This window comes from Borostomias antarcticus, assembly GCF_949987555.1.
Source record: "Borostomias antarcticus genome assembly, chromosome: 7".
Lineage (NCBI taxonomy): Eukaryota > Metazoa > Chordata > Actinopteri > Stomiiformes > Stomiidae > Borostomias > Borostomias antarcticus.
In genome coordinates, this window is record NC_140240.1 from 29,500,737 (window position 1) to 29,514,111 (window position 13,375).

Sequence of the window (13,375 nt, forward strand, 5' to 3'; positions counted from 1 at the left end):
AGGCGCGTCGCCTCCCCCTCCCTCCCTCCCCCCTCCCCCCTCCTCCCCTCAGCAGCACCCTCCCCCCCGTCCGGCCCCGCCCTCCCCCTCCCTCTCCTTCTCCCTCTCCCTCCTGCTCCTCTCCCTGCTCCTCCTCCCCGTCTGCGAGTCGCGGCGGGCCGGGGGCGGGGCTACCGGGGGCGGGGCCGGCGCCGGGGCCGGTGGCGGCGCCCAGAAGGGCGTCCTCTCCGCCCCTCACTACCCCCCGGCGGCCGCCCCTCTGCCCCCCCTCTCCCCCAAGCTGGCGCAGTCGCTGAGCATCGCCGTCATCCTGGTGGGCAACTCTAGCGAGGTGGCGCTGGGGGCGGGGCTTGAGAAGGAGGACTTCCAGCACGTGCCCCTCCCCCCCAAGGTGGAGGTGGTGACCATGAACGAGACGGACCCCAAGAGCATCATCAACCGCATCTGCGCCCTGATGACGCGCAGCTGGCTGCAGGGCGTGGTCTTCGGCGACGACACGGACCAGGAGGCCATCGCCCAGATCCTGGACTTCATCTCCGCCCACACGCACGTCCCCATCCTGGGCATCCGCGGGGGGTCCTCCATGGTCATGGCCGCCAAGGTACGAGACTCGCTCCCTGTGCAGTCACGGTGGCCATTTAATATACATCACAGGGGCTGTGGTCCTGTTTAATGTACATCACAGGGGCTGTGGTCCTGTTTAATGTACATCACAGGGGCTGTGGTCCTGTTTAATGTACATCACAGTGGCTGTGGTCCTGTTTAATGTACATCACAGGGGCTGTGGTCCTGTTTAATGTACATCACAGGGGCTGTGGTCCTGTTTACTGTACATCACAGGGGCTGTGGTCCTGTTTAATGTACATCACAGGGGCTGTGGTCCTGTTTAATGTACATCACAGGGGCTGTGGTCATGTTTAATGTACATCACAGGGGCTGTGGTCCTGATTAATGTACATTACATTGTAGTCATGGAGATACGGTCTTGTTTACTGTACATCACAGTGCGGTCATGGTGATATGGTTATATTTATTGTATAATACAATACAGTGTAAGTCAGTGCAGTGGGCACTTCTACAATCCCATCCCTTTTCAGCGTCACTAAAATACATCACTGACGTGAGGCAAATTAATTGAATGCATCTGCAAGATAATGAATTAATTTAGTTTGACAAACTGAACTCACTTATTTGAGTCCACTTAAATAGACAAGACTTGGCTTGGCAAATTCTTTCTAATGTTTCAGCACTGCAATAATTAGAATGTGATGAGCTTATTTAGTTTGACAAATCGAATCCACTTAATTTGCTTGACTCTTGAATGCAATTGAATTGACAGAACTTGGCCTGGTATAGGAGGATGTGTTGGTGGTATCAAACCTTTGGAAGAGTGATAATCTCCAACTCCCATTTAGTTTTTTATGGTGACACCTGTGTGTAATTGCAGGTGTGTTTTAGTTGAGTTTTGTATTTTCCAGCGATCACCTCTGAACCTCAGTCTCGCTTGTGTGATGATGCCCTGTGATTGACGGTCGCGTTGCTTTTTACATCGTTGGCCTTCATCTTGACGTTTTCTCTGCGGTTTCCGTTCCTATGAAAAAGACTTTAACTTGAACCAACGCCAAAGCAACTCAATGTCATTGTCATTAGTCGTTGGATGTTTTTAAATGAAGCTTTTATTTCATGCATTCAAATGTTGTGGTACGTCAGTTCAATTAGGATCAAGTGGAGTCCAGAACTGTGACCGTTTTAGACGTTTTCTATTTCCAGAGACCCTAGCCGACCCCTTCCCACCCCTCCCTCTGCGATTGATTTAGCTGTTCGTTCCTTTGAGAAAACTGACGTCATATTGAAGTTTCTGACAGCGGGTCGACTCCGCGGCTAAAAAAGCTCACAGCTTGAACCAATGAAAGATTGGCACGTCAAAATACTCTAACGATTATGGGTTTAGGTGAAGGAAACGGAGGGAGGGTCCAGATCACACACGCATACGCCCACACGCACGCACACAGACACACACACACACACACACACACACACACACACACACACACAGGCACGGGAGGGGGTTTAGGACCTACTTTAAGAAAAGAACAGGAATTCAATTAGAGGAGATGTATTCATGGGCTGACTAGATGGCCAAGAGTAGCAGGGATTCCCTTCAGAACTCAGTCAGATACATGGAAGTATTTGAGGTGCGTTTGATTTATTTACCTCGGAGTTTGCACCTGCGGGGCAGTTCCGTTGGTTTTGTTGCAGCGTTGATCCAGTTGAGATCTTCATCACATGTGGGTGGTTGTGAAATTTGGCGACGTGCGGCGTCTTGCACTCTTGTACATATTTTGGGGGAATATCTACATCGAGGTTTGCTTCAAGGTCTTTTTTCGATGACCTCGCAAGTTTTCTTGTCCTTGTAAATTTTGATTTATATACATTCACATTTGGGGGATTGTCTTTCTCCATCTGCTGTCTTGAGTGAAGAGCAAAAACGCCATAATCGTGGTTGAGGATAAAACGGAGTTGACGAGATGCAAGTTCCTCCTGATAATCGTCCGATCCGTGAGCCAAAAACCCGGCAAAACCAAGTATGCTCTTCCTCTCAACTCTGTTGAACGGACGAAAGGAAAACTGAACGACAGATCAAACAGCATCAGATTGAAACCCTGCTGTGAGGTGACGCCCTCAGAGCCGGGCCTGAGGTTGTTAGCGAAGGTCGGTCCCGGTTTGGACCGAGATAGCCTCTCCTCAGAGAAAAACACAGCAATTCACTGAAAAGGCATTTTGTTTACAAGAGGGAGGGCAAGACGCCAAAGCCATCAGGACAACATAAACCACCAATTGGAGGACAAGACAGAATAGAGAGAGAGAGATGGAGAGAGCGAGAGAGCGAAAGTGAACTCAAGAGGTTGAAATAGAGAAAGGAGAGGACATGACAATGGAGATGAGGAAAGAGGGATCGAGGGGGGGAGGGGGAGAGAGAGAAGGTGAGAAAAGAGAGGAAGAGAAGGGGGGAGGGGAGAGAGTGGGAGCGAGTGAGGGAGGGTTATGAAATGATACCTTGGGCGTGTGGGCGGGGCGGGGGACGAGAGGACTCTGCTCGATGTCTAATTAGCAGATTTGAAAGCCGCCGGAGGGTCAGAGGTCAGCCGTGCACAGTGACGGGAGGGGAGGGGGGGGGGGGGGGGGGGCACAGGCCTCGGACAACAATGAGGAGAGTAAAAAAAAAAAAATGTTAAAGAGCTGTTAGAGAGAGAGAGAGAGAGAGGGGGGGGGAGGGGGGGAAAGAGAGGGATAGAGGGAGGAATAAAGAAGGATTGAGAGAGGGGGAGAGAGGTAAGAGAGTGATGCTGAGAGAGGATGGGAGAGAGAGAGAGAGAGAGAGAGGGGAGGGGCGGGGGAGAGCGACGCATAAAGATGCTTAGATTGATGTCTAATTGAAGCCTAATTGAAGAAAGTGTTTTACACACACGCACACACAAACACGCACACACAACACACACACAACACACAAACAACACACACACACACGGAAGGCTGAATGCGGGCCGACGCGGTTGTCATGGAAACCACTTGCTTACACGTCTCCCTCTCCGCGGAGGCGCGTTTATTTCCGAACCGCCGGAGAAGAAAAAAAAAAAGAAAAAGGGAGCCGGCGATGAAGAGAGAGAGAGAGAGCGAGAGAGAGAGATGGAAGGATGAGGAGGAAGAGGAAGAAGCCAGGGTCACGGGGGCCAGGGGTGGGGGGGGGCTAACCGAGGGAGGTGGGGGGGGCGGAGGGTTGGACAGAAAGGGGGGGTGGGGGGTGGAGGGATGGAGATGGTTGGCGGTCTCGGAGGGGATTATGGGAAAGCGTGGCGCTTCACACTCCACTGTGTATACCGTACGGACGTTATGTAAATAAGGCAGGAGAGAGGGAGAGAGACAGGTGGGGGGTGCGGAGAATTCTCAGATGAGAGAGAGAGAGAGAGAGAGAGAGACAGGTGGGGGGTGTGGATAATTCTCAGATGAGAGAGAGAGAGAGAGAGAGAGAGAGAGGGAGAGAGCCAGGTGGGGGGTGTGGAGAATTCTCAGATGAGAGAGAGGGAGAGAGAGAGAGAGAGAGAGAGAGAGAGAGAGAGAGAGACAGGTGGGGGGTGTGGAGAATTCTCAGATGAGAGAGATAGAGAAAGAGAGAGAGGTGTGTGTGTGGGTGAGGTGGAACAGGAAGCTTATATAGTGTCATGTGGAGGAGTTGTATGAGCTGAACTGTGTGCTTCTGTGCTGTGTGCTTCTGAACGTGCGTGTGCGCGTTCGTGTGCGTGCGATTGAGAAATTTCCCACATCGATAACTACATTTCCTTCAGGCTGTTGAGTCCATTAACCATCAAGCCGCCATTGCGAGAAATCCATACCGACCGTCCACGCCCAACGGCGCTCGTCCGCACCTCCAAAACGCTTGATCCCAAGACAACCAGTCCCCGAGCAATGACTACCCCGTTTAAAAACAACAAACCTCCAACGAGGGTGCGGGGGTGAGACGCCGCCGCCGGCAGCGCCCCGAATGCCAGGTGCCGTTATCGCCTCGCCACTAATTCCGTTTCATGCCGTTTCACCGAAGCCAAGAATAGAGGGGCTTGAACGCCACACCGGCTGCTCTGTCCCCGGTGAATGCCCCGGTGAAAGTCCCGGTGAATGTCCCGGTGAATGTCCTGGTGAATGTCCCGGTGAATGTCACGGTGAATGTCCTGGTGAATGTCCCGGTGAATGTCCTGGTGAATGTCCCGGTGAAAGTCCCGGTGAATGTCCCGGTGAATGTCCCAATGAATGTCCCGGTGAATGTCCTGGTGAATGTCCCGGTGAATGTCCCGGTGAATGCCCCGGTGAATGCCCCGGTGAATGTCCCGCTGAATGTCCCGGTGAATGTCCCGGTGAATGTCCCGGTGAATGTCCCGGTGAATACCCCGGTGAATGCCCTGTTGAATGCCCTGGTGAATCCCCCGGTGAATGCCCCGGTGAATACCCCGGTGAATGTCCCGGTGAATGTCCCGGTGAATGCCCCGGTGAATGTCCTGGTGAATGTCCCGGTGAATGTCCTGGTGAATGTCACGGTGAATGTCCTGGTGAATGCCCTGGTGAATGTGCCGGTGAATGTCCCGGTGAATGCCCCGGTGAATGTCCTGGTGAATGTCCTGGTGAATGGCCTGGTGAATGTCCTGGTGAATGCCCTGGTGAATACCCCGGTGAATGTCCCGGTGAATGTCCTGGTGAATGTCCCGGTGAATGTCCCGGTGAATGCCCTGGTGAATGTCCTGGTGAATGCCCTGGTGAATGTCCTGGTGAATGTCCCGGTGAATGTCCCGGTGAATGTCCCGGTGAATGCCCTGGTGAATACCCTGGTGAATACCCCGGTGAATGTCCCGGTGAATGTCCTGGTGAATGCCCTGGTGAATACCCCGGTGAATGTCCCGGTGAATGTCCTGGTGAATGTCCTGGTGAATGTCCCGGTGAATGTCCCGGTGAATGTCCCGGTGAATGTCCCGGTGAATACCCCGGTGAATGCCCCGGTGAATGTCCCGGTGAATGCCCCATTACCGGGGACCAGTGAACCTGTGACAGACGCAGTTACTAGAAGGACCATTATGAGGGAAACAATGACACAGGCTCCCCTCGTTTGGGCCTTCTTTCTCCCTGGTGTGTGCGTGCTGGCAGGGGAGTAACAGGACACCATTTTGGCGCTGTCCTGGCCAAACCCCCGCGAACACTAATGAGCTCCTCCGGCCCTGTAGTCAGGAGTTACGCTGCGGCCAGCTGCTGCGGATGTGGACGCGTGTGTGTGTGTGTGTGTGTGTGTGTGTGTGTGTGTGTGTGTGTGTGTGTGTGTGTGTGTGTGTGTGAGAGAGTGAGTGTGTACTGTCCGTGTGTGTGCGTATGAGGGTGTGTGTGTGTGTGTGTGTGTGTGTGTGTGTGTTGGGGGTATAATAGGCTCTCTTGTCCATTGGGGGGATTACTATAGTTGTTTTCTCTGCAAACAAGGTACCCAGAGGCCTCTGTTTATCTCCTTAAAGTAAACAGCAGAGTTTACCTTCCATCTCAATGAACTTCTTTTTTTTCTGCTCAAATACCTTAAATACCATTTCCCATTTTAAGATTGTAATAATTTAAGCAACATTTTTTTGGCTCGGAAGTATCCTTAAAGAGGTATTTCAGAATTTTGGACCTCATTTTTCAACTTACTCATAATGTTGTTGAACATTTTCAGCCGATTCCATGCTGTCTCTCGCTCGGGCGTTAGCGGCGTGCTAATGCTAGCGCAATCGAGCAGAAATGGCTAGCATTCAAAGAAAACTCACTTAGAAAAACTCCAAACAAGTAAGGATCGCCAGATAAACTAAACTCCTCATCAAAGTCTGACATAACCCGTTCGAACATGGTTATTGCAAGAATAGTCCACTCTTCTATCCCTTGTTGTTGTGAAGACAGTAGTACCGGCTAGTTACAGTAGTATCGCCTCCCTATTTACAGAGATGCTGAGTGCCAAACAGGGAGGCATTGGGTACCTTTATTTTTTTTTTTCTACTAGTCTTTGGTATGATTCGGCCGGGGATCGAACCCCCAACCTCCCAATCTCATGGCATGACACCCTAACCACAAGGCCACTGAGCTGGTATCCCTTCTGCAACCTTCTGCAGAACATTACAGTACTGGAAACCAAAATTAACCGGTTAGAAGTGAGAGTGGAAGTCAATGGACTAACTGGGAATGACACCACCTTACCATGGATTCAAAACAATGGACAAGAGCATGCTAATACACGGCTAAATAGCACCAACAAGACTACCAAGAAACAGGAGAGCTGTGTACTGGGTAATAAATCTACAAGTGGTAGTCCTCCCTGGAACTATCTTGGTGCAAAACCTAAGAATATATCATTTCCCAGGGGAGGATGGGTAACAGGCAGAGCCCAGCGCCCGGAGATTTGTGATGAGACTGGCTGGCCTGCATTATCATTCAGGCAGAGTGCCTCTTCAACCCCTGTCCTTAGTAGGACACAGCCGTGGACAGCTGCAAAAGCCGAGCGAGCCAGCAACAAACCTCCCCGACAGCCAAGTGTACATCTGGAGAAAAAAATTGCCCCACTGTTGCAGGACCTTGGATCTCCGTCTGATGACCTGGATCACATCTCCTCACACAGCAGGGTAAGGACTGAGAGCAAATCAGGAAGTAAAAGGCTACAGGGAAAGACGACTGGGCCTCAAATTCTGTGTGACTTTACTGTAAAAGATGTAAGAAGCATGTGCAGTGAAAACACCAAAAGGATAGGATCATCCCAAGGATATGGTTTCTGACATGACAGAAAGAATCATGCATATCGGGGCTACACATCCAACTGTGAAAACATCATAGTGCACGTAGGGACACGTCTGAAGCAGTCTGAAGTTCTTAAAGGAGACTTTATTGATCTGTTGAACCCAGTCAGTTCTCTGAAAGCGGAGGTGTTGGCCCTCTACCAGCAGTCAGAAGAGGGGATGAGAGAGTCAGCAGACTGTTGGCACTGAACACATGGCTGTCAACTGCATGTACCATCCATTCAGTGCACTTCATTGAGAATTTCAACTTTTTCTGCGAACGCAGACATCTTTTTAAGGCAATTGGCCTCAACAAGTCAGGAGTAAAACTGTTTACCTCCAACCTGTTCTACTTCTTGCATCATCCATCTGTTCCCTCTGCCAAGGGCAAGAGACGAGAGGCACCAAGACAGGAGGAAGACATAAAACAATATGGCAGAAAGCAGAAGAAGAGTTGCCTCGGCCCCCGCCTCAACACAGTTTTGATTATAGGAGACACCTGAGCCAGGAGGAAGAGTCTTCACACACCCCCTCACCGGCAATCGCCTATGAGGATTCGCCCCCTCCTCCCCCCAAGAGGGGGAGTCTCTCACTCTCCCCCTCTCACTGGCACCCACCTGTGAGGATCCACCTCCCTCACCCCCCCCAGACCTCATCCAACTCACCCTTGTCTCCAGCCACCCTTTCTCCCTCCTCCCCCCTCTTGGAGTTCACTGATCAGACGAAAGAGCTGGTCACTACCGGAACCCCCCACCTTAAATGGTAAATGGACTGCACTTATATAGCGCTTTTCCACCTTAGCGGCACTCAAAGCGCTTTACAATGGCCTCTCATTCACCCATTCACACACACATTCACACACCAATGGCGGCAGCTGCCATGCAAGGTGCTAACCTGCTCATTGGGAGCAATTGGGGGTTAGGTGTCTTGCTCAAGGACACTTCGACATGTGGACAGTCAAAGCTGGGATTCGAACCACTGACCCTTCGATCACTGAACAACCCGCTCTACCAACTGAGCTACAGCCGCCACCTTACTCCCATTTTCTCTCCCCTCAACTCCCATCGGCGTCGCCAGCCCCCCCCCACCCTCATTCACCCACACAGTTGTCACAGTAACTGCGCCAGGCCCCCATCCCCCCCTCAACAACGGCATTGGAACCACCCTCTGTCTCCCCAGCCTGATAAAGGCACAGCTCGTCCAGTTACTTGTTTACAAGATACAGCAAGCTCTAACTGATATGTACTGTGACATTATACAATATCTGAAATCATCCTCCTGTTCTCTTGATATTCTGCCTACAGGCTTTAAAAAAAATACTGTATATCTCTGATTTACTACAAATTGTAAACACATCTCTTCTTTCAGGTGTGTTCCCACAAACCCTGAAAACTGCAGTCGTCAAGCCACTCTTAAAAAAGAATAATCTAGACACTTCACAAATGAACAATTATAGGCCCATATCAAACCGTCAGTTTTTAAGTAAAATAATTGAAAAAGCAGTTTTTCAACAGCTGAACAACTTCCTGGCACTAGAAAATTGATGTCTTCCAGTCATGATTTCAACCAGCCCACAGCACCGAGACTGCTCTTGTAAAGGTCTTCAATGACATCCATTTAAACACAGACAATGGCAGAATTTCAGCCTTAGTATTACTGGATCTCAGCGCTGCATTTGACACGGTTGACCACAACATATTACTAGGCCGATTGGAAAACTGGCTAGGAATTTCTACCAGTGCTAGACTGGTTTAAATCCTACTTGAAGGACAGGGACTACTTTGTGTCTATAGGCAATTAAAAATCTGAGCGGACAAAAATTATCTGTTGAGTTCCCCAAGGCTCCATTCTGGGGCCTCAACATTTACTGAACATTTACATGCTTTCACTAGCTCAAATTATGGAAAACAACTAAATATGTTACCATAGCTACGCAGACGACACACACATTTATATCACCATATCACCAGGGGACTATAATCCCATACAAGTGCTGAGTAAGTGCATTGAACAAATCAACGAGTGGATGTGCCAGAACTTCAACCAACTTCAACTAAACAGAAATAAAACTGAAGTAATTGTCTCTGGAGCCAAAGAAAAGCAATTAAATGTCAGCACTCAGCTCCAATCAGTAATGCTAAAAACCACAAACGAAGCCAGAAATCTTGGTGTAGTCATGAACTCAGACCTGAATTTCAATATTCACATTAAGACAATTACAACATCAGCCTACTATCACCTGAAGAATAAATCAAGGATTAAAGGAATTATGTCTCAGCAGGATCTGGTCAGGTCTCTCTAAAAAATCGATCAGACAGCTGCAGCTGATTCAGAACGCTGCTGCTCGAGGCCTTACTAAGACTAAGAAAGTGGATCACATCACTCCAGTTCTGAGGTCTTTACACCGGCCTCCTGTCTGTCAAAGAATTGACTTTAAATACTGTTGTTGGTTAATAAAGCAGTGAATGGTATACGGCCAACATATATTTCTGATCTGCTGCTGCGTTATGAACCATCCAGACCTCTCAGGTCGTCTGGCACAGGTCTGCTTTCTGTCCCCAGAGTTAAAACAAAACATGGAGAAGCAGCTTTCAGTTTTTCTGCTCCACATATCTGGAACAAACTTCCAGAAAACTGTAGGTCTGCTGCTCTCAGTTCTTTTAAGACTTTCAAGACTGAAGACTTTTTGCTGCTGGTTTTTATTAAATCAGATAATTATTCATTCATACACTACACTGTAACTTTTATTCCTGTATTTTATTTTTCCTGCATTTTGTTTTAAATGTCCTTTTTTGCATTTCGTTTTATATGACCTTTTATGTGTTTCTTGCACTTTGTCCTGATGCTTTTAATGTAAAGCTCTTTGAATGGCCTTGTTGCTGAAATGTGCTCTACAAATAAACTTGCCTTGCTTTTAACACACTGCACTTAATCACTACACACACACACAGCCATTGTTCCTCTCCCACATGCATTGATTGAAAACAGATTGATTGCTGCAAGTACAACCTTCTGGCTTAAAATAGTCTCCTCATTTGACCAGTGACTGATGTGGACGTCTGTCCTCTAATAGGCAGGTCCAGTGGCGTCGATTGTCTTTTGCCGGTGAGATGGCGGTGTGTTGGGGACGGGGGAGTTGGGGACGGGGGGGAGGGGGGTCCCATAGGGGTGAGCATGAACTGTGCCGAGGGTCTTAAAACTAGCTAAAGAGCTTGAGAGATCATCCATAGCTGCTGAATGCTGGCATCCAATACTGCTCCCACCCCCCCCACACACAGACAGTGTTTCTATGTCTTTCTCTCTCTCTACGTCTCTCCCGCTCTCTCTTTTCCTCTCTCTCTCTCTGTAGTGATGTTATGGCTGACTGTGTGTTCCATTTTGTTGTTCTACATGAGCAGCCTGGTCTCACTTGGCAGACTTCAGAATCCGACGTTTGTCCATCGCCTCCAAACGTCATTTCTAGACGGCATCATACAGTTATAAACGTCGGCAGACGACGTGGGATAGGCCTAAGTTTTTGATAGGTTGTTCTCAGAGTTTTGTGGTTGGTTGTTCACATTGGAACACGTGATAGAAGAGGGTGAGACAACACCGAGTGCAAAACTAGCAAACAACGTTTTACAAGCAACTAGCAAACAACACTACTAGGTAACCAACTAGCTCGCATGCTTACTGTCATTATTATTAGCTAGCATTAGCTACTGTTCTTATAGCTACTGTTGGCATTAGCTAGCTAGCGTTAGCTAGCTCGTGTTCTAATGTTAGCTACACAAGCACCATCCACATCAACACAGGGGATAGACGTGGACACAGGGATCAGGCTAATTTACGAAACTGGACCCAGGAGTGGAGCTACTCGGACGGCGCTTAGTGGGCGCGCTTCGCATATCGCAATACCCCTGCGAGCCCACACGCCGTCTGAGTAGCTCCACTCCTGGGTCCAGTTTCGTAAATTAGCCTGATCCCTGTGTCCACGTCTATCCCCTGTGTTGATGTGAATGGTGCTTGTGTAGCTAACATTAGAATACGAGCTAGCTAACGTTAGCTAGCTAATGCCATCAGTAGCTATAAGCGCCGTCCGAGTAGCTCCAGCTCAATGCTCGCTGCCCGAGCGCCTCCACGCATATACGTTATTTGTATGATGCCGTCTAGAAATGAGGTTTGGAGGCGATGGACAAACGTTGAATTGTGAAGTCTGCCAAGTGAGACCAGGTTGACATGAGAGGGTCATACAGCACACGCCCCGCGCAATTAGGGACTGTCCTGAAAGAGAGGAGGAATTAACACACACTACCGAGACTATCATCTGTGTGTGTATCCATCTGTTCTCTCTCTCTCTCTCTCTCTCTCTCTCTCTCTCTCTCTCTCTCTCTCTCTCTCTCTCTCTCTGTTTCTGTCAGTTTGTCTCTCTCTCTTCTTTGTTCTTTGTTTTTCTGTCTGTCTGTATGTCCTCTCTCTCTCTCTCCCTCAGTGTCTGTCTCTCTCTCTCTCCCTCAGTGTCTCTCTCTCTCTCTCCCTCAGTGTCTGTCTCTCTCTCTCTCCCTCAGTGTCTGCCTGTCTCTCTCTCTCTCCCTCAGTGTCTCTCTCTCTCTCTCTCTCTCTCCCTCAGTGTCTCTCTCTCTCTCTCCCTCAGTGTCTGTCTCTCTCTCTCTCCCTCAGTGTCTGTCAGTCTCTCTCTCCCTCAGTGTCTCTCTCTCTCTCTCTCCCTCAGTGTCTGTCTGTCTCTCTCTCCCTCAGTGTCTCTCTCTCTCCCTCAGTGTCTCTCTCTCTCTCTCTCTCTCCCTCAGTGTCTCTCTCTCTCTCTCCCTCAGTGTCTGTCTCTCTCTCTCTAGCTCAGTGTTTCTAACTCTCTCTCTCAGCCTTTTGTGTCATTCCTCCATACTGCTCTTTGCGCTCAGTGTCACAGACAGAACCTTTCTTTCCTCCCTCCCTCCCTCCCTCCCTCCCTCCCTCCCTCCCTCCCTCCCTCCCTCCCTCCCTCCCTCCCCCTCTCTCTCTCTCTCTCCCCCTCTCTCTCCCTCCCTTTCTCTCTCTGCATCTCTCTCTCCCTCCATCTCTCTCTTTCCCTCTCTCTTCTCTCCCCCCCCCCCCCCCTCTCTCTCTTCTGCGCCGGCGCCTCTTCCGATATCCGATCCCTTAGAAATGAACTCAGCCGAACGCGACTTGGTTCACTGATACGGGGTGGGTGGGTGGGGCGGCCATCTTTGAGTAAGGCTGCAGGAGTGAAAAAAAGAGGCCCAGACAAGCGTTCCGTCTCACGGGTTCAAGCCCTCTCATTGTGTGCGTGGCCCACTCCAGCTCATCGGCGTGTTCCTCACCCCCGCCGGTTCTATCAAGGCGTTCTCCCCCCATCGATCTCCCTCCCTCTCTCCGCTCCTCGCGTCGGCACACAGCCCAGACGACGGCGGACCTCGGCTGAACTCGTCTTGCAGTATATAAAAACCTTTAAGAATCTTTTCAGATAACCTCTCTCTCTCTCTCTGGCTCCCAGGCTCAGTGGAGCACAGCTCAGCGGCGGTTGGTGATATTACAATAAATACCGTTTCATTCAGGTTAATAATTGCAGGACCCGAGGTTGTGTTTAAACAAGCGCACTTTGACACACACAGGTGAGCAGCACAGCGCACATAGCTTTGGGGGATCGCCGGTGGAGTTTGTCGTCCATTTTTCCCCAGCCTAGCTCTCCTCAACCGGGAGCAGTGAGGGCCAAACCCGTGCGAACGCGGAGAGAATGCAAACTCAGAAAGGTCAGAATGGCCCGGGAGAGCGTTTTGTCGTGAGGTGACAGGGCTAAGTACCGCACCGCTGTCTCGCCCAAGGACGTTTCAGGAGCGGGGATCGAACCCGGGACCTTCCGGTCCCCTAGCCTGTTCCAGGGGCTGGCGGTTTCATCCATCACAATGCCAAGCACAGGGGAGAGATTGTGAAGAAACACGCGCACACACACACACACAATATAAATGCCTTTTGATGGCCCCCTCATCTTTGGAGTCGGGGCTGGGGTTCATTGCAAGTCCAAGGCAGCTTTGCCCACCCCACACACACACACA

General features: G+C 50.1%; 1 protein-coding gene across 1 annotated transcript in view; it reads left to right on the forward strand.

The window, feature by feature from the left end:
* Positions 1-4,799: 4,799 nt before the first annotated feature.
* The window catches only part of grin2bb (glutamate receptor, ionotropic, N-methyl D-aspartate 2B-b), a gene marked incomplete at both ends in the record, with an annotated part of 14,561 nt that continues 5,985 nt past the window's right edge, over positions 4,800-13,375 (forward strand). The window contains 1 exon segment of the mRNA XM_084441465.1: positions 4,800-5,588. Coding sequence (XP_084297591.1) covers positions 4,800-5,588 — 789 coding nt within the window.